This window comes from Thamnophis sirtalis, unplaced genomic scaffold (genome assembly GCF_051295495.1).
Source record: "Thamnophis sirtalis isolate CommonGarterSnake01/CBP01778 unplaced genomic scaffold, rThaSir2_p1.2 scaffold_6, whole genome shotgun sequence".
Classification (NCBI taxonomy): Eukaryota; Metazoa; Chordata; class Lepidosauria; order Squamata; family Natricidae; genus Thamnophis; species Thamnophis sirtalis.
In genome coordinates, this window is record NW_028261386.1 from 60925044 (window position 1) to 60944021 (window position 18978).

The 18978-nt window shown below is 35.4% G+C and overlaps 1 protein-coding gene across 12 annotated transcripts in view; it reads right to left on the minus strand.

Annotated features, from left to right (window-relative positions):
• BIRC6 (baculoviral IAP repeat containing 6) overlaps positions 1-18978 on the minus strand; it is a 148626-nt gene that overhangs the window by 92288 nt on the left and 37360 nt on the right. For 7 of the 12 annotated variants that reach the window (XM_014059024.2, XM_014059009.2, XM_014059053.2 and 4 more), the window contains exons 21-32: positions 18615-18762; positions 17566-17699; positions 16424-16570; positions 15640-15827; positions 14105-14419; positions 13610-13709; positions 12371-12585; positions 12008-12216; positions 11451-11797; positions 4202-4421; positions 3656-3789; positions 3035-3172 (exon numbers count right to left, since the gene is read on the minus strand). In XM_014059024.2, the coding sequence (XP_013914499.1) occupies positions 3035-3172; positions 3656-3789; positions 4202-4421; positions 11451-11797; positions 12008-12216; positions 12371-12585; positions 13610-13709; positions 14105-14419; positions 15640-15827; positions 16424-16570; positions 17566-17699; positions 18615-18762 (2295 nt within the window). The remainder of the gene's footprint in view (positions 1-3034; positions 3173-3655; positions 3790-4201; positions 4422-11450; positions 11798-12007; positions 12217-12370; positions 12586-13609; positions 13710-14104; positions 14420-15639; positions 15828-16423; positions 16571-17565; positions 17700-18614; positions 18763-18978) is intronic. The other 5 variants (XM_014059002.2, XM_014059046.2, XM_087717963.1 and 2 more) reach the window with 3 other exon arrangements.

The window sequence follows — 18978 nt, forward strand, 5'->3', positions numbered from 1 at the left end:
TTATGACTGTTTTTTCAGACTTAGGACCTCTGCAACATCTCCATGGTCATATGATTAAAACTCAAAATGCTTGGCAATCAGCGTATATTTATGACCGGTCCAGTGTTCCGTGGTCAAGTGATCACTTTCTTGTGACCTTCTGACAAGCAAATTCAATAGGAAAGCCAGATTCACTTAACAACCGTATTACTACATTAACAACTGCAGTGACTCACTTAACTGTGGGAAGAAAGGTCATAAAATGGGGTAAAATTCACTTGGCAACTGAAACATTGGGCTCAATTCTGGTTGTTGAGTCGAGGACAACCTGTACATCATGGCATCTCGCAGGCAACTGAACAGGAACTGTTTGATTGACACTGGCTGTAAAACCTCAGGTCAGCTTGAAACTGAGTGGACCTTAGAATATTCCTTTGCAACAATTAAAATCCCAAAATATTTCTTTTTACTAAGCATGTATTCAATTACTTTATAGTCTGTATATCTTAAAATTAAGCTTAACTAAAAGTTTGTATCTCTTAATCAAACCTTTGGAAACTATCCCAGAATCTGAGGACCACAGATCTGTTACTACAAAGCGTACGATACAATTCCAGAATTTTTTGAAATGTGTACGGGAGGGGAAGGGAGAAAACAGCAGCTAGCATTTATGTCAACTAAAAGCCTACTAACCCAGACTTCAACTTAAACTTGGGCTGCTATGTTATTTCATGTGTGGCTCATGCTGTTATATGGTTTTTGCTTTTATCACTCTCGATGATTGCAGTTTTATTGCACTCCACTCTGGTATTCATTTTAATGAAAATCAGGCTAATGATTCAAATAGGTAAATAAATGGGATTCAATTGTATTCTATAATACAAAATTATAAGCAAATACTAGTGAACAAAATCCCAAACCAAAAGACTCTCCCAGCCCTTATTCATACTTATTTAGTCAAGTGGGAAGGAGTTCTACCCTAAATAATAAAGAAAAGAAAAAGAAAACAAAAAAGTGGACTGGACATGGGTATGTATGGGTTAATAGCTCCTTAACTTAAATATGCACTTTACTTGGGTTGCATAGTTACTGTTTTACCCCAGGAAAAGAAGTACCTTTTTTTAAAAGTACATGTGCATACACACATTGCTACTTTGTATCACCTTTTCAGCTCTGGGCATAAAGTGCTGCCCATCCCTATGTTTTTCCAAATGACTTAATCCAAAAGGGAATGTATATGTTTGCAGATATGTCCCTTGGCATACTGCAGATTTCCTGCCCTGTCTGATTATTAAAGCATTTTTTAAACAGATGAACAGTTAATAAATTGATAGATGGACAGAAATGATGCTGGATTGTAATATTCTTATAGGAATAATTCCAAATATGACACATATCTATAGATAATCTAAGAAAATGAAAGTAGGTGATTGATGCTCAGGGCTTTCTTTGGAAATGGGGAGATACTGGAAATGTGGCCATGGGAAAAAATAATAGTAAAGCTAAGCTAAAATGGTAAAGGGCAACCTGAGAAAATAGCAGCTGGTGGGAAAAATCCTCAGGCTGTGTTACAGTAACTCAGTGCTTTTTGAGTGGCCATTTATCTTGGCAGTCATTCTGTGAATAGACAAGTTCCACCAAACTTTATGCCTACTTCTGTCTAACTGTTAACTAGCACTGGAAATATTATGGAACAAGTTAACTTTATTTGTAAATTCCAAAGAACTGATTAGAAGGGTGTGACTAAAAACTATTATTTAGAATGTTTACTCTTGCAAGTATTTGGCATTCTGATTTTAGAAACAGAAGAACAAGATCAAGTGATGATTTTAAAATTTGTTGCTGGACTAGAGGCTGATTGGGTCTGACCTGAGAGAAACAGGTTCAGGTTCAACCCCAGCAAGATGGTGTGGCTTTAAATGCTTGGTTTTCCTAGCTCTGGAGAGTTCTAATTTTGGTCCTGAATGGGATTGCACTGGCCAGTGAAGAGCTGTGTAATTTAAGGCTCTTCCTAGATTCTCCAGCTTCTGCTGGTACTACCTGTGGCATTACTATAAATCCAGCTTCTGCAACAGTTATGCTCATTTCTGGATTGATAGACTTTCCTCACAGTCAAGCCTTGCTTACCTTGTGGTTGGAATACAATAATGCTTTCAACATGGGCTATCCTTGAAAAAACGATAGATTCAGAATGCGGTAGCCCAAGCAGTGACAGTCAAACCTCACTAAGTCTACATGAAGCCCTTGCTATGTTAACCGAACTGGTTACCAGTTGGTTTCTGAGTGCAATGCAAAATGTTGGTTATTACAGGTACTCATTTTAATCGATATTCTTTCAACAACTGTTTAAAGTTACCATATTGCTGAACAAATGGTACTCTGGAAATTTGTGAAATGAATAATTTTTCCAACACAATAGCAGTGCTCCTAGACTGGGGAGCAAGGATGTCCAGCACAGACAACCTTCCCCACCCCTTTATTTCTACTTGCCATTGTAAGTATTGAACTAATCAAATAGCTAATCAGCAGAATGCTTAATTCAGTATCTGAGATTGGGATACTGGTTCTCTCTAAAATGGAAAATTAAGATTATTTTGTTTTGGAACAACAGCGCAGGATCTTCAATTCTAGAAATATTCTAAGGTGTCAATGGTTAGATTAGCAGTGACAATGATTGGGTGGAGTAAAAAGATTGTAAAAGGAGTGGCAGAACCTGGGGGTGGAGTTAAAAGTGGGATCAGTCTAGAATCCCTATATAGTTACAAGCAAAGTAAGTCTATCCCCCCCCTCCCCCAATTCTATTATCTAACCCCAGGCAGGTGCTAACCATTAGTTGAAAAGATTCCTGTGCAAAGGCATGATTAACAATTAGTCAGTTTAATTGGACCTTTACATATGGACTTGATCTTTCACGCCTGACAAACAAGTTCATAGCTGTTTATAATAAGATTTATCAAAAATGGTAGGTTACTATTCTATGCAAACATAACTGCCCTTTTTCAGGCACTATATGCTCATTAATAGATTTTACCATCTTAAGTAGTATATACTACACCTGTCAAGAATCTTTCTCTCTCTTTTCCATTCAAAGGCTTCTTAGATGTAGCTGCTTCATCTTCCACTGTTGCCACATAGTCTAAGAGTCTAGATACCAACATTACAACCCAGCTAATCATTGGGATGTCCAGAACTCCTTCAAAATAAGAGAATTTGTTTAGGCAATTATTAAGACAAAATATACTAACATATTTTTTTTTCCAGAATTTCAAAATAGTTTACATATCTCTCTTCTCCTCACATAGAAAAGCAAAAAAAAAAAAAAAAAAGAGTGATTAAACTTTGATAACCATGTGAAGAAATTATTTGTTCAGCTATTGGGGAATAAATTTTAATACCTAAAATGAATGCTTTGAAATTAGTTTCAGTCAAATTAGTGTGCAATGGTTGTCTGTGAATTTTTTAGTTCATCTTTTCTTCTAAAGCTCCTGTACATGGGCTTAAAAAAAGCCCAGCTCATAACAGACAATCAATAGATGGTAGCCAAAAATCAAGGTTTTCTGTTATCTGTCTGTTTCTATCTAATTGTGATCTGGATTGTATTTTACAAAACAGTTACACTATCAATGTTGGACAGACTTTTTAAAAAATCTAATATTATTTTAGAAACGTTTGGTACCTTCTGAACATCTGTGGATAGGTAATTGAGGCTGAAGAGGAGACAAGAGATTATCCAAGAGATTCAACAAACTTTCTAAGACACCAGTGTTGCTGAGTGATCTTTGACCAATGCAAGAAAGCAACATGAAGACCCTAAATATAAAAAGTAAGAATTTTAAAAATATTCCTGGCTTCTTTAATAAGTAGCAATAATTCTAATAGAGGAAAAAAAGCTGATCCTAGGGAATATATCATTTATTTCTCTTTTGTTCTTCAGGCATAAAGAACTAAGTCATACTGATAGCATTAAATATACAGATGTCATATTATTTTTGCAGGTACGTTATAGACTATGTATATCAACATGCAGATCCTAATATGAACAGAATACATTTCAACCAATTACAGACAGACTTAATTATGATGATGATGGCTTTCATTTATTATAACCGCAAATTGTTATAATTATTATAAGGCTTTCCCCCTCTTGCTTATCTTTCTATATTTCAATAATATATAGACTGGATGCTGCTTGATGATATATTAAAAATAATGTGAAAATTACCTGTCTTGTGGAAAAATAAGAAGTTGCTCTGAATTATACAATTCCTGCAGGACATTTGAGAGAAACTGCCCCCACCATCTTTCACCTCCACACAGCTGAACGAGTAAAAGCCCTGTGTGCAAACGTATTTTGGGAGTCCCACTAATACATAAGTGCTTGAATAATTCTTCACAGGCTTGAGCATTAAATGTACTTTGTAAAACCACAGGAACAGAGTGCCCTTAGAAAAAGAAATGAAGAATGTTAGATTGCAAAAAAACCATCCTATGCTTAGTTGATCGTGATTCTAGAAGTGAATATAGATTACACAGGTTTGTTTAAGACATTATCTCAGCAGTGACAATATTGCTAGCAGTCTCACAGGTTTCTCTTGAATTAATTAATTGAATTTCTATGTTGCCCATTGCATAATACAGCAACTTTGAGTGATTTACAATATAATAAAAAGTTTAAAATGCCATCAGTCTTTTAATTTAGAAGATTTAGAAGCCTTTTGTCTTCTATTTGTACAAAAAGGCGAATCACTAAAAAAACCAGAACACATGGATACTTCTAAAAAATACAGAAGCTGGTTTTACACAACAAGATCTCTCTCTTTCTCTCTCTCCCTTCCTTATCTCACACACACACTTATCCCTGTAAATTAGATCTCCTTCGACTCACTAGGTTCAACCCCAGGGGCACATCCTCAGTGCCAGCCACAAGGCTGCAGCCTCCGCTTCCTACGCCCCCTGCTGGGGATGTGTTAATGAAAGAACTTTTCCTGAGCGAACTAAGCGTGGCTCTTAATGCACAGACAATTAAAATGGAAGATAAGCTTACAGATCATAGAGAGGTGATAAAGCAGGAGAGAAAAGAGGAAATAAAAGAAATGAAAGAAGAAATCAAAAGTGAAATAAAAGGACTTAAACAGGAGTTCTATGAGAAAATTGATGCCAGGGTTGTTAAAATTAAAGAAGAAATGCTGAGACTTGTAACTGTATTGACAGAACATGTTTCTGGAATTGAAGATAGTCTAGAGGATCTTAATGACGCCAATACCAACTTGACATTGAAAACAGAGGTGGTGGAACAAAAAGTGGAAAATGCTGAAAAAGAAATTATTATGATACAGTATCGACAAATGGAGTTTGCATTAAGAGTAAGGGGGCTGCGTGAGGAGAAACAGGAGAACCTGAAACAGATCCTATCAGAAGCTTTTGACCACCTGATGGGAAGACCAGGGACCAACCTTGACTGGCAAATCGACAAAGCTTATTGTGTTAACTCTTGGCTGGCAAAGCAGAAGCAGCTTCCTCGAGACATCGTTATATACTTCACTACAAGAGACCTTAGAAATATGGTACTACAAGCGTCTTATAACACTAAGCTTCAAATTGGCGGTCAAGACCTGATTGTTTTGAAAGAGATACCACCTCAAATGTTAAGAGCCAGGAGAGACTACGCTTTTTTGGTCGAAGAACTCAGAAATCGTCAGATACAGTATAGATGGGATGCACCATTTGGCATTATATTTACATTTGATAGGCAAAGATATCGCCTCAACTCTGTATGGAAAGCCCGAGATTTTTATTATAATATACTGAAGGCTGGATACCCTGCACCATCTGGACCTGGAGAAAGACCACAAGAAGGACAGGATAGACAGCAAACTACACAACCACCAGATAAGATGGAGCATCTCTCTCTTCTAGAAGCACAAGGTGTTATGGAACAAAGACCTAGCCGCATGATTACTAGACGAATGGAGAAACAAGCTAAAAAGCAACAATATCAACAATCACCGGCCATCGATCAAGGAACTACAATAACAAGTCTGGAAGCAGTGGGAGGAGCTAGGCCTAAGATTAAACAGGCCATGCAGGAAGCTCTAAAAATGCTTCAGCCAACCAAAGATGACAACTAAGATTTTAACATGGAATGTCAATGGACTGAATTCTCCACAGAAGAGAAAGAAAATATTTCACTATCTCAAACAGTTTAAGAATGATGTAATTTGTTTGTAAGAAACTCATATCAAGTCAACTGATCAAAAATATATGATTAACTCAAAACTTGGTCAACATTTTGTAGCTTCCGCTATGGAAAAGAAGAATGGTATAGTTGTATACTTAAGAAAAGATATGAAAGCTGAATTAATAGAAGCAGATCCCTTCGGAAGATATATTGCTTTAGACCTAATCCTAGAAGGGAAAAAGACATTACTTTTGGGAATTTATGCCCCCAATCAACAGCAAGATAGATTCTATAGAAATCTTCATGCTAAATTAGTACAGTGGGACTATAGTTCCTGTATACTATTGGGTGATTGAAATGGAGTGATAGACACTAAGAGAGATAGGAAGACTTCCTGCCTAAATACTAAGATGCGAGCAAAGTTACCCAAACCTTTCTTTGACATCATGGATGACTTTGAATTGAGAGATATTTGGCGAGAAAAAAATGCAGAGGAATATGACTTCACTTTCTTCTTTGACAGGCATCAATCCTTTTCAAGGATTGATTTTATACTAACCACTAATGATTTGCTTTCTAGGGTCAAGAAGACAAAGATTGCGGCTAGGGTCCTTTCGGACCATAACCCAGTTTGGATGGAGTTGGGAAGGGTAGTGCAGGCAAGAAGGTCTTGGAGATTGAATGAAAACTTATTTAAATATGAAAAGTATATTAATGATTGTAAAAAATTGCTATCTGAATATTTTGTTTTGAATATGAAAAAGGGTACAACTATGGAATTTGTATGGGATGCAAGCAATGCGTATATGAGAGGAGTGCTGATGAATATAAATAAAACACATAGAAATAAACAAGGGTTAAAACAAACAGAAATGGAAGAGGAAATTAAGAGAAAAGAGTTGGAGTTAACAATGAACCCAGGCGATACAAAGGTTAAGGAAGCTATTAAAATCTCAATTTGACATGTTGATCTCTGACCAGGTAGCCACTAATTTATTATATGCAAAACACAATACCTTTTGTAATGCAAACAAACCTGACAGGTGGTTAGCTTATCAGATTAGGAAAAAAAAGAAAACTCGAAATATATCTAAACTGATTTACAGAGGGAAGGAGGTCTTTCAACAGGAAGAGATTCAAAAGGCATTTCAGGAATTTTTTACAGAACTGTATAAAGGGGATAAAATTAATGGTTTAGATATAGACAAATATTTAGATAAAGAGAAAATACCTTCAGTTAGAGAAGAGCACAGGCAAAAATTGAATCAACCAATAACCTCGGGGGAAATCTTGCAGGTAATTAAGCAATTAAAGTTAGGGAAAGCACCAGGTACAGATGGTTTGACAGCGGTTTACTATAAAAACTTACAGTTAGAAATGGTAGAACCTCTTAGAGAATTATTTAATATGATTCAAATGGAAGGTAAAGTGCCTCCATCTTGGAAGACAGCGTTTATATCTTTGATACCCAAAGAAGATCAAGATACTACCCAACCCAAAAATTATAGACCTATTTCATTACTGAGTGTAGATTATAAAATTTTTACTAAAATATTAGCAAATAGGTTAATGTTGGTTATTCAACAATTGATACACAAGGACCAAACAGGTTTTATACAGGGGAGACAGATGAAAAGTAATGTCAGATTAATTATTAATGCATTAGAATATTTGGGAAAGAACAACCAGATCCCTGCTGCATTTATATTTTTGGATGCTGAGAAGGCCTTTGATCGAGTTAACTGGCAATTTCTGTTGAAGATATTGCAAAAAATGCAGATAGGAGATAATTTTTTACAGTCAATTAAAGCAATATACCAACAGCAAACAGCACAAATCATAGTCAATGGAAGTTTAACAGACTCTTTTCAAATCGGAAAAGGTACAAGACAGGGCTGTCCTTTGTCCCCATTATTGTTTATTATAACTTTGGAAGTATTGTTGAATAAAATACGGGGCTTGGATGGTTTAAAAGGGATCAAGATTAGGCAGCAAGAATATAGAGTCCGCGCTTTTGCGGATGATTTGGTCATAATATTGGAACAACCGCAGGAATCCAGTATGGTCTTAATGAATACGATTAATCAATATGGTCAAGTGTCTGGTTTTAAAATAAATTTAGGAAAAACAAAAATATTAGCTATAAATATGAATACTAAACAAAAGGAAGAATTAGGAGTGATGATAGGATGTGAGGTAGTTAAAAAAGTCAAATAACTTGGAGTTAACATCTTAACTTCAAATGGGAAATTATATAAGCATAATTATGAACCACTTTGGCATAGTATACAGACAGAGATGAAAAAATGGGAGAAATTGCACTTATCTTTGTTGGGTAGGATAGCGGCAGTGAAAATGAACATCTTACCAAAATTTTTATTTCTTTTCCAAATGTTACCTATACTTAAAAAAGATGCGAATCTTCTAGAATGGCAGAAGGGTATCAACAAATTTGTATGGGCAGGAAAGAAGCCGAGGGTAAAGATGAAAATAATGCAAGATGTACGTGAGAGAGGAGGTTTGAAACTACCAAATTTAAAACTATATTATGATGCAGTGGCATTATCTGTAATTAGTGATTGGACTCATTTAACTAATGATAGAATATTGAATATTGAGGGACACGATCTGGTATATGGTTGGCATGCTTATCTGTTATTCAACAAAAAATTGGATAAGAATTTTAAAAGTCATATTTTAAGAAATGCTTTACTGCGGGTCTGGAAAAAATACCAATATAAATTAAATGACAAGATACCCATGTGGGCAATTCCTAGACATGCAATTGAAAATATGAATATAGCACAAAAACAGGACAGAATTACTTACAGACAGCTTCTTACCTCGGAAAGGGGGGTATTACAATTAAAATCTTTAGAGGTATTAAAAGAGGAGAAGGTAGTTCAAACATGGTTCCAGTATGGGCAATTACAGGCTAGGTGGAAAATAGATCAAAAAATTGGTTTTATCCAAGTTGAGGATAATTTGTTTAAACAAATAAGAGATCAAAGCTTAATGCATATAAAGAGGATATATAATGTATTAATACAGATGGATTCGGAAACAGAATTAGTTAAAGATTTTATGATAAAATGGGCTCAAAATATTGAAGAACCAATAATGTTGGATACATGGGAAAGAATCTGGGTAAGAAATGTGAAATTTACACAAGCTCAAAATCTGAGAGAAAATTTTTACAAAATGTTCTATAGATGGCATTTAGATCCTAAAAAGTTGGCTTCTATGTATTTGAATGTACAGCCTAAATGTTGGAGGTGTGGTTCTCTCGATGCTACGTATTATCATATATGGTGGACCTGCCAAAAGGTTACGGCATTCCGGATAAAAATATGGTGGATTATGCAAAATATCTTTAAAAGAAGGATAAAGTTTACTCCTCAGTTATTTTTACTAGGTATATGTACTGACTTTACAGTGGTAGAGACTAACTTGATTCTGCACCTAATAACGGCAGCAAGACTGTTGGTGGCGCAATACTGGAAGAAGGAAGACTTGCCTACAATTCAAGAATGGACATTGAAAGTCACAAACTTAGCCGAGATGGCTAAAATATCGGCATATCTTAAAGATCACTCAAATGAGAGATATAAACGAGACTGGAAAAAATGGATTGACTATATACAAAATAAATACGGGACCAAGAAACTCCAGTTAGCCTATGCTTAAGATCAGAAATGATTTAAATTGTTTACAGTTAGTTCAGCAAGAAGAAGCTAAGGTCAATGTAGAATGTCATTAATTTCTTTATTTCTTTTTTCTCAATAGATTTTAGACTGTGTTTGTTAAAAATCCATACCGTGTACGGGTTCTGGGAAGTCGGGGGGGGGGGGAAGGAGGAGGGTGGTAGGGGGGGTGGAGGGAGGGAGGGGCATACAAAAAAATTGTACTTCGATGTTTTAATGATTGACGAATGATGAAATATTTGTGTTTTAAAAGAAATAAAAAACCTTTGAAATGGAAAAAGACTCACTAGTGAAGATTTCTTCCCAATTTCTGAATAAAGACAGCTTAGATAGCACCTGAAAATATTTGTTTTATATTTTAATTAATTCTGCACTACTGCAAATTATATGGGAGTATCTTGACTGACTTATCAAGAAAAACAAGAACCCTGTCTGTGAATAAAAGTTAGGCCATTTCCCAGTTAAAGATGCTACACCATCAAATCCCACATATTTATATATCATAAGTTAGAAGGTATTCTAAATATCAAGATGTTATTAAAAATGATGGCAGTTTGAAATAATTTCTTGCAATGGATCAGTTCTTAATGCAATCCATTATTTTTGTTTTGAGTGGTTTACAAACCTATCCTCTCTATGAAATGATTATTATCACAAATTTTCACGGTCTAATTTTATAGGTAGACCTTGACTTACAACCATTTGTTCAGTAACTGAAGTTGAAGGGACTTAAAAAAATGACATGACCATTTTTCACACAGCCAAAATTTGGAAATTGGCAACTGACATGTATTTATGACAGCTGCAGTGTTTTGTGGTCATGTGATCACTCTTTGCGACCTTTTGACAAGCAAAGTTAATGGGGAAGTCACTTAACAACCGTAGGTACTAACTTAACCGCTGCAGTGATTCACTTAGCAACTGTGATAAGAAAGGCTGTAAAATGGGGCAAAATTCACTTAACTGTCTTGCTTAGCAATGGAACTTTTGGGTTCAATTGTGATTGTAAGTGGAAGGCTACCTGTATAAAAAAATTGGAGTTGTGCAATATTTGTTAACATATATGATGTACGTTAGTTTCAAAGAAAGAAGTGATCCAATATTATTCAATTTTTGTACCTTACTGAATAAATGAACCATAATAATCAGTTATCTCCCTTGGATCTCATCCTTTTATTTCATTCTAATTTTAGTACAACTGTCTGTGATACCTATCTTTATTTCTATATTTTGTGGTAGATCAAGAACTTAGGCAGGGAGAACACTAAGAATAACTAGGCTGACCAGAACCAGGGTACTCTGAGATGTACATTTTGTGAATATTCAAAACAGTGGACAGGAAGTTTGAAGGTAAAGCAATTCTCCAGTTCCTGTAAATTTAGAAAATTAAGAGACACAGTTGCTGAAATTTTCAGATTAACCTTAATTTGACTCTTTATAGTCTTATTTTCTTAACCTTTGTCTCATTCATTTAATCTGAAACATTCTACAAAGCCTCAAAATCCCCACTGACACGAACACATATCATTTCAACACTGACCAATTAACAAGTTTGTTATTTTATTAATAAAAATAATTGAGCTACCAACCGTTGGAAGAATGGAGTAAACTAAGTAATGTATCCAAAAGATATCGGATAATTGTGCGCAACTGTTCTGTGGAGGACATCTGAATTAGTTCTTTAGGATCACTCTGTTCTTTCAAAATCTTCCTGCTTGCTCCTAGAGCTACTCTGAGCCTTTGTACAGCATGATGAGCCAAATTCAGCTGAAGCTGGAGTTGAATGCAATCCTGATAAGCAGAAAATACTCGGCTGTCTTCCTCCACTGCCTTATCTGGCTTGCGTAAAAAATACTGAGCATTGTTAGCACTGTTCAGTGGTGGAAGGTCAATACTTTGTAGAAGTGTTTCAAGTCTATGGCAAGCTAAATTATACCTGTAAATGAGGTAAGGAAAAAATGTCTTAATTATACATAAATTATTAATAAAGATCCCAGGACATAAGAATATTTGTACTTATACTGTTAAATAACAGTATTTTAAACAGGACTAACACTTTGCTAACATTCAACAACTTGAATTATCTAACTAACACATCAACATAAACGAAACAACACAACACAACAGAAACAACAACACATTTTACCTGCATTGTATATCTTCCTGCAGTGCAATCATCATAGCTAAATGTTGATCAATTTCTGGCTGGTTTGCAGATTCAACTTCACCTCGCAAAGGATCGTGCATAATCTTCAACTCACTCTCTAAAGGCAAGATGTATGTATGTCCATAGTAAAATCCTAAAGGAATTTTGGCTCTGGCATTTGTACTTCCATAGCGACCAATGACCGTAATCTGAAACAGAAGAAATACAGCCTTTCCATGTCAATTCATTCTTTGAAAATAGGAAATATATTGTAAAACTGAGCATTATTTATCATGAAGAACATTTACCATATTGAAGTATATATTCATTAGAATATATTATCTTTATTGAAAGAATTTTTACCTTCATGAATCTGCAAACTGGTGGCGGGATTAAATCGTGCAGAATAAGAGAATGGGTGCTAATATCAGTAGCAACAACTAGCCTTCTTCCATCAACTTCTTCACCGAGTGTCCAAATATCAATCGATAAGGAAGCCAAATCCCCGCAAGTTGGAATCAACACATCTGTCAATAAGATGGGTCTGCCAAAGTCTAATGTCACAAATCTTCTTGCACCTTTGAACAGAAATAGTCTTGATGAAATACCAATAGAATGATCTCTGCCAGCCTTTGCCAGAAAGGCAATCATGGCCCACAATTTAACAAGACAGAAACCATATTGTCAAAAATATTTAATTTTAACAAAGAAATATTTACAGTTTAGTTACTGCTGGCACTATACAGATTATTCTGGAATTTATGGCTGATATATCAATAGTTTTTTCTACCCACATCCCTGTGTCTTTTGGTTCCCCTCAAACTATAGCTAGAGAAGTGTTAAAATCAACCCTATGAACCCGAACCAGGAATAAATGTAATGTAAACCTTGACTACACTCCCAATCCCTCTTCCCCTTATTTGAAGAATTACTAAATCATTTTACAATTATTTCAAAATTGGTGAGGAAGAGGCTCACACAATTCCCTTCTCATTTTTAAACATAGATCTCCTACATTTAATGTGCAAATATTTTCAGTTAAAATAAAGAAATACTGATCTTGCATACAGAGTTTAATTATACAGCTCTATGGATTTTAAAGCAACTTCTAGGCTACATAACAAACTTCTTAAATTGAGGGAAATTGAAAAATCAATTTGCTATAAAACACCAACTGGAATTTAAATATATGAATCCCAAAATCACCCTTTGTGCCTTGGTCATACTTATACAGTGGTATCTCAGTACTTGTCTTTAATTGATTCCGGGAGGATGAGTACCAAATAAACCATGTGACTTACAATGCAACTCTTTGTTTTGGTGGGAAGGACTTCCTATCTGTCCCTTTTTTATGTCAGTGACCTTCCGTGTATGGCTGACTTCCTGTTTGCCCTCTACAGCTATTCCCCACTTCCTTTTGCATTACACCCAGTACCAAACAAATGATGAGCACTAGGGTCAACATTTTCGTGTCAAAATGCGTCAGTTTTGAAGCAGTTGAGTACCAAGGTACCACTGTAGCAGCTTTGGAATCTAGTTATTATATTAGATATTCAAATCAAATTAACCTAGAAAGAATTAACCTACAAACTACTATTTTACCTGAATGCATTCGCTCTATAATGATAGACTGATGAGGAGGTGGCTGAAGAAAATGTGAAGCATGAGATATTGCAAGAGCAAGGCCAGTTCCAAGTGGATTCTGAAAAAAAAAACCTGATCAATATATAAATACATTGTATTTTGGTATTAGTCACTTGCTACTGCGCGTGCAAAAGTAAAAAAGAGCAGACTGAAAACTCATGGTTGAAAAACTGATCACTCATATTGTATACGAATTAGTTTTTAAGCATACCAATGGAAAAGTTCAAAGCATTTACAAGCTATTTGCACTAGCTTCCTTATATGGAATGTAGGTTTAATAGATTTGGGGCTATTATATAAGAGGTTTTAACAAAACTCCCTGTCAAAATACACTCTCAACTCTTAGATAAAAGGCAAACTACCAAGCAGTCAAAATAGTTCCTGTCATTAATGATCGTTAGATTGGAATTTTATGAAAGCTTTTTTTCTTTTCTTTTCTTTTTCTTTAGTTACCGTTTTGGACTTGTGTGCATTTTTGTTGTGTGCAGAAAGGTTAACTGGAGGAGGATCAATGACTGAACCCGGAAAAAGCTGTGCAAGCTCTGCATTGATAACAGCAGAAACTGCCTCATTAGGTGGTGTAAGAGGCGGAGTCATGAACAGGGGGGTTGTTTTAGGAGTGGGTGGGATGACATCCGACGGATGAATGAAGAACCCTGGGGCTGCTACTGAGTTGGAAGGCACAGAGTTGTGAACAGGACCAACTGCTGATGCTGCTGCAGCAGCTGCTGCTGTTGTCTGATGTAGTTTGGCTTCCAGCTTTGCTTTCTGCAGGGGAAATAAAAGCAGCATATGTACTGTAGGCTGGTGCTGCCCGTGAAGGCAGTAGCAATTAAAAGCATTAGCAATAAGCAGCATGAACAAAACAAACAAAAAAGCAAATAGCTTCAGCTTTCATTTCACACACCAAAGGTTTTTATCAAAAGAATGCAAAAAGGAGCACAAAAAAGTGAACAACAGTGCAAGAAATGAAAGTAGAACACTTCAAGACTCACCTAATTTTTTTTTACTGAACTTGTCTCTTAGAGATAACCTGTTGCATAAACCATGCAAGCTGAAGTTGTCCAGTGCAGCCCAATTGTCTTAAATATATTTAGTATAACTACATTCAATAGAATATTATATCTAAGAATGAATGAGGCTGAAAGCTTAAATCTAAATGTAATCAAAGTTCTTAGTTCACACATTTGTAAACATTTAGGAACCCATTATGTTCACTGTGAATACATCCTGAAATTCTTATATTATGTGTGATGGCTCTTTCATATTAAAAACATTTAAACAAAACAAATTTGCATATTCAGGGAAGTTCCATTTTAACGGACTACTCAGTGTAGGAATGTGTATTACAAAAATCTGTTAAATGCAAAAGTATGTCATTGCACCATATGAACTAAGTGAACACAGATATCCTAAAATTAATATAAATTTAAATGCTTCATCCAGGTTGCTTCGGATGCAAAATATTTTCTGAAGATGTTAAGGCTGAAATTTGCTAACAGAAGATTCTCGAGTTTTGAGCTTGACTAGCACAGATTAGAATGGTTAAGATGGACTGCACACACACTTTAGAAGGAATAGAATACAACTCTGTATCTTTTCCCAAGTGCAATGAAAAGAAGTTTCTGTTTTTAAGGCTCTTAATCAAACAGCAACCTATTTGTTTCTGTTGAAAGAAATCCAAGTACATTTTCCATCTTTCACAGTTTTTTTCATAATCCAAAATAAGGTGAGCTTTTTTTGAAAATGGAACAATAACATATATAAGAAAAAATTTTATGCACCAATAAAAAGCCCATGTGCACTTTGAAGGTCAGAATGTTTGTTACATTCTAACCTGCTACTAAAGAGGTACTTTTTGATAGTTATGCTTGATTTCTTTTTGATTTCCTTTCTCTCTCACAAAGGAGAGAGACTTTCTGCAATTAAGGGAACCATTCTCTCAGCTTTTGAAGTTTAGAGACATCATGAAAGAGATGGCCTCCAACCTGTTGCTGAAGCTTCAAAAGCTGCTGCTGTTTCTCTTGAAGCACCTGGAGCTGCTGCTCGGCTGAGGCCATTGCATGAGAGAGAGACTGCAAAGCTACCTGGGCTGCTGAACTCAGGGCTGTCGAGGCTTCCCCTACTGTCCCAGATGAGAGGCCTCCAACTGCTGGTGTAACCCCAAAGGTACTCACTGGCATGAAACAAAGGAACAAAAGAAAAAGACACGTATGAAGAAAAGCAAGACACAAAGTACCCTGTTTCCCCAAAAATAAGACCTCCCTAGATAATAGCCCAATCGGGTTTTGAGCATGTGCACTAAAATAGATCCTCCCCTGAAAATAAGCCCTCCCTGAAAATATTGCAGCACAGCAGCAGCCACGAGGTGACCATGCTTGCCATCTCCTGCACCTCAAAAATAATAAGACCTTCCCCAAAAAAAGGCCAAGCAGGAAACATGGTATTATCTTGAAAACAGTACACTTTGGGTAATGAGCAAGAAATTAATCTCAAAAGGAAAAAAAAAGTCAGATACAATCTAATTTTTAATGGAACTTTGATTCAACATTCATGGTACAAATAGGGAAATCAAAATATCGGTTTCCAAGGCAGTCAGATTTTTCTCATCATTAAATTAAACCTTGAATTATGTGACTAATTACAATGTGTTGATATCCTTTGTTTAACAATTAATAGCTCAAATTCATTGTAACTTTCTTATTGGAAAGATTATATCAGATTACTAATAGTTTGGTTTACGTAGAAAAAAGTAATAAAATATATATATACCAGTAAACGTACTTGCATCGTCCCTTTCTATTCTTGTTCCATCACTAGTTGAAACACAAGTAAAGTGTAGAGGTTCAACTTCTAAAAGTCCAGTGAGGGAAGTAAAACTACCTTCGGCTGCTGTACAATTACTGATTTTTCCATTCCCTGAATTGGGGGAAAAAATAAAATAATTCAGTTTACTCATATTATTAACTAGAAATAACTTTTTGATTTTTATTGCTATCATGCATGTAAAATGTGGGTGGGGGGGGGGAGAAAAAGATAAATGACTAAGTGCCCAATCCCCCCCCTGCAAAAAAAACAACCCAAAAAACCCTATGTATGTAATTAACACATATGAGAAAAACAGATAACTTTTCAGGAATTTTTTTTTAAAGAATGAACTGGGATTCAGCTCAAGCTTTCTCTGAAAATGGAGGGGAAAGAATCGTCTCCAATTTTCCTACAGTCCTAACCTCATTTATTCTGTTTTTAAGAATGCTGCACAAAACAGGGAATACATTTTGTTTCAAGATAAAACTCAACAATTCTGTCAGAATGTTCCATTGGAATCAAACTCAAAGCAACTAGAATCTTTTGCTCTGATATAAAAAACAAAATTTGTTTTTCTTGGGAAATTCCAAATATTAATTTTAAAATTGCTTCCTCTGATCAGAACAATGCCACTAAAAACAGACCAACTGTTTGTTCTGATCTCAGAATATTCAAAATTATCATACTGACATTTTTATTCACATAAAAAAATTATACATATTCCTAGAAAACCTCAAGAAGAATTCCTAAAGAAACTCAAAATTGTCTTGCCTGGATTCTCTTGGGTATAAGATGACAGACAAAGGACCTCTGCCAAGTTTTTAAGACTTGGTTATAACATCCTGCACTAACAGAGTTCTAGATGTCCTTACAGATTCTGTAACCCACCTCACCTATCTCAAAGGCTAATCTAATCTGAAAAAAATAACCATTTCCTTGTAGCAATGCAACTCTTGAAAATATAGTTCAGCCTATTTTGAGGAGGTTGTTTTTCTTCGATGACAAATTGCAACATGAAGATTATATAACCATGTTATTGCCAAAAGCAAACAATATAGACTATAAAAAAGACTGACTCACAGTTACAAGTGGATACATGGGCTTACCTGAGAGAACATCAGATAAATCAATTTCATCTGACTGAACGCCAATGCTGCTATTATATATATTCTTACAAGAAGAACCACTCATTTCCAAATCAAAGAGCACCGGATCAAAAGGTGAACTATATAATCCATACCTGAAAAAACAATGTAATGCAGGATACTAGGCGATGTGAAGAATTTGGTTAATGGAATAAAATCAATCAAATATTTATAGCTTTAAGGATATCAATGTACAAGACTATTAAATATTTTTGTCAAACTTTTAGCATTTTAAGGAACAAAAAACTGACATTACCATCAAATATATTCAGCAAATTGTTATTTAAAAACAATGCAAAAACGAAGCAATATTACTTATTTCAAGCCCAAAGAATAAGTACTAAAAAGTATGAGTTTAAAAAGTTCAAAATGTAGCAGTTACGGGTGTTGCTTGGTACATGTAATACATGTAATGCCTCATGTTAATACTTCTTCTTTGCAAGCTATAGTTTATTAGTGACTAATGGGCTTTGGTGTATAAGCAAAGATGCTGGTTGTCATTAACAAAGCCTGTGGTACAAGATCTAGTTATTTGCAGGATTGCCCTTTCCAATTATCTGTGCCAATCCAGTATGGATCTGACAGTGCACACATACTTCAGCTACTGTATATGAAACAATGTCATACCCATGAGATAGGCCTTCTATGTCATTGCATTGCCTTTTGAAACAGCAATTCCTTCCAAGGCCCTTATGACCCCAGACCTATCCTTTAAGAAAGCCTTAAATAGCTGGCTTGTAACATAGGCATTGAGCTAGTACATTATTTTATTTATTTTTATTTAGCAAATTTAGAGACTGCCCAACTCACTCTGATTATGTGATGACGCCACTTCTGACAATTCTGCTTAATTGTTGTGTCTCCCCCCCCCCCAGTTGTTTTATCATTGTTCTTAACTAACTGATATTATTTCATTACAATCCGTTATAAGCACCCATTGTGAGTTGCTGATGAGTGGATAACCTTAGCAATTAAATGAATAAAAAGTGATGCAGTTTTTCCCTTGTTACCTTGTTTGAAGGAGTGCTTCCATGGGTGTTAATCGGTCCTGTAATTGTCTAGAGACTGCAGTTAACAGGGAAGCACAAGTAGTACTGCAGCCAGCTAAATCTTCATCTTTTACATAGTTCAGCAAAACAAAATACCAATACACAGAACCTAAAAAGAACACATATAGATGTTCAGCCTTAAGCAGATAGAAAAGCAATCTTTAACTATATGTTTACAGACACCTACAAAATCCATTCAATAAAATTCTATGGCGATTATCAGTCATCCAGGTCATAGTTGTCCCAAAGGTGATTTTTCAGGAGGCAATTGGACTTTCTTTTTTCTTTGAAGACATTTCGCTTCTCATCCAAGATGCTTCTTCAG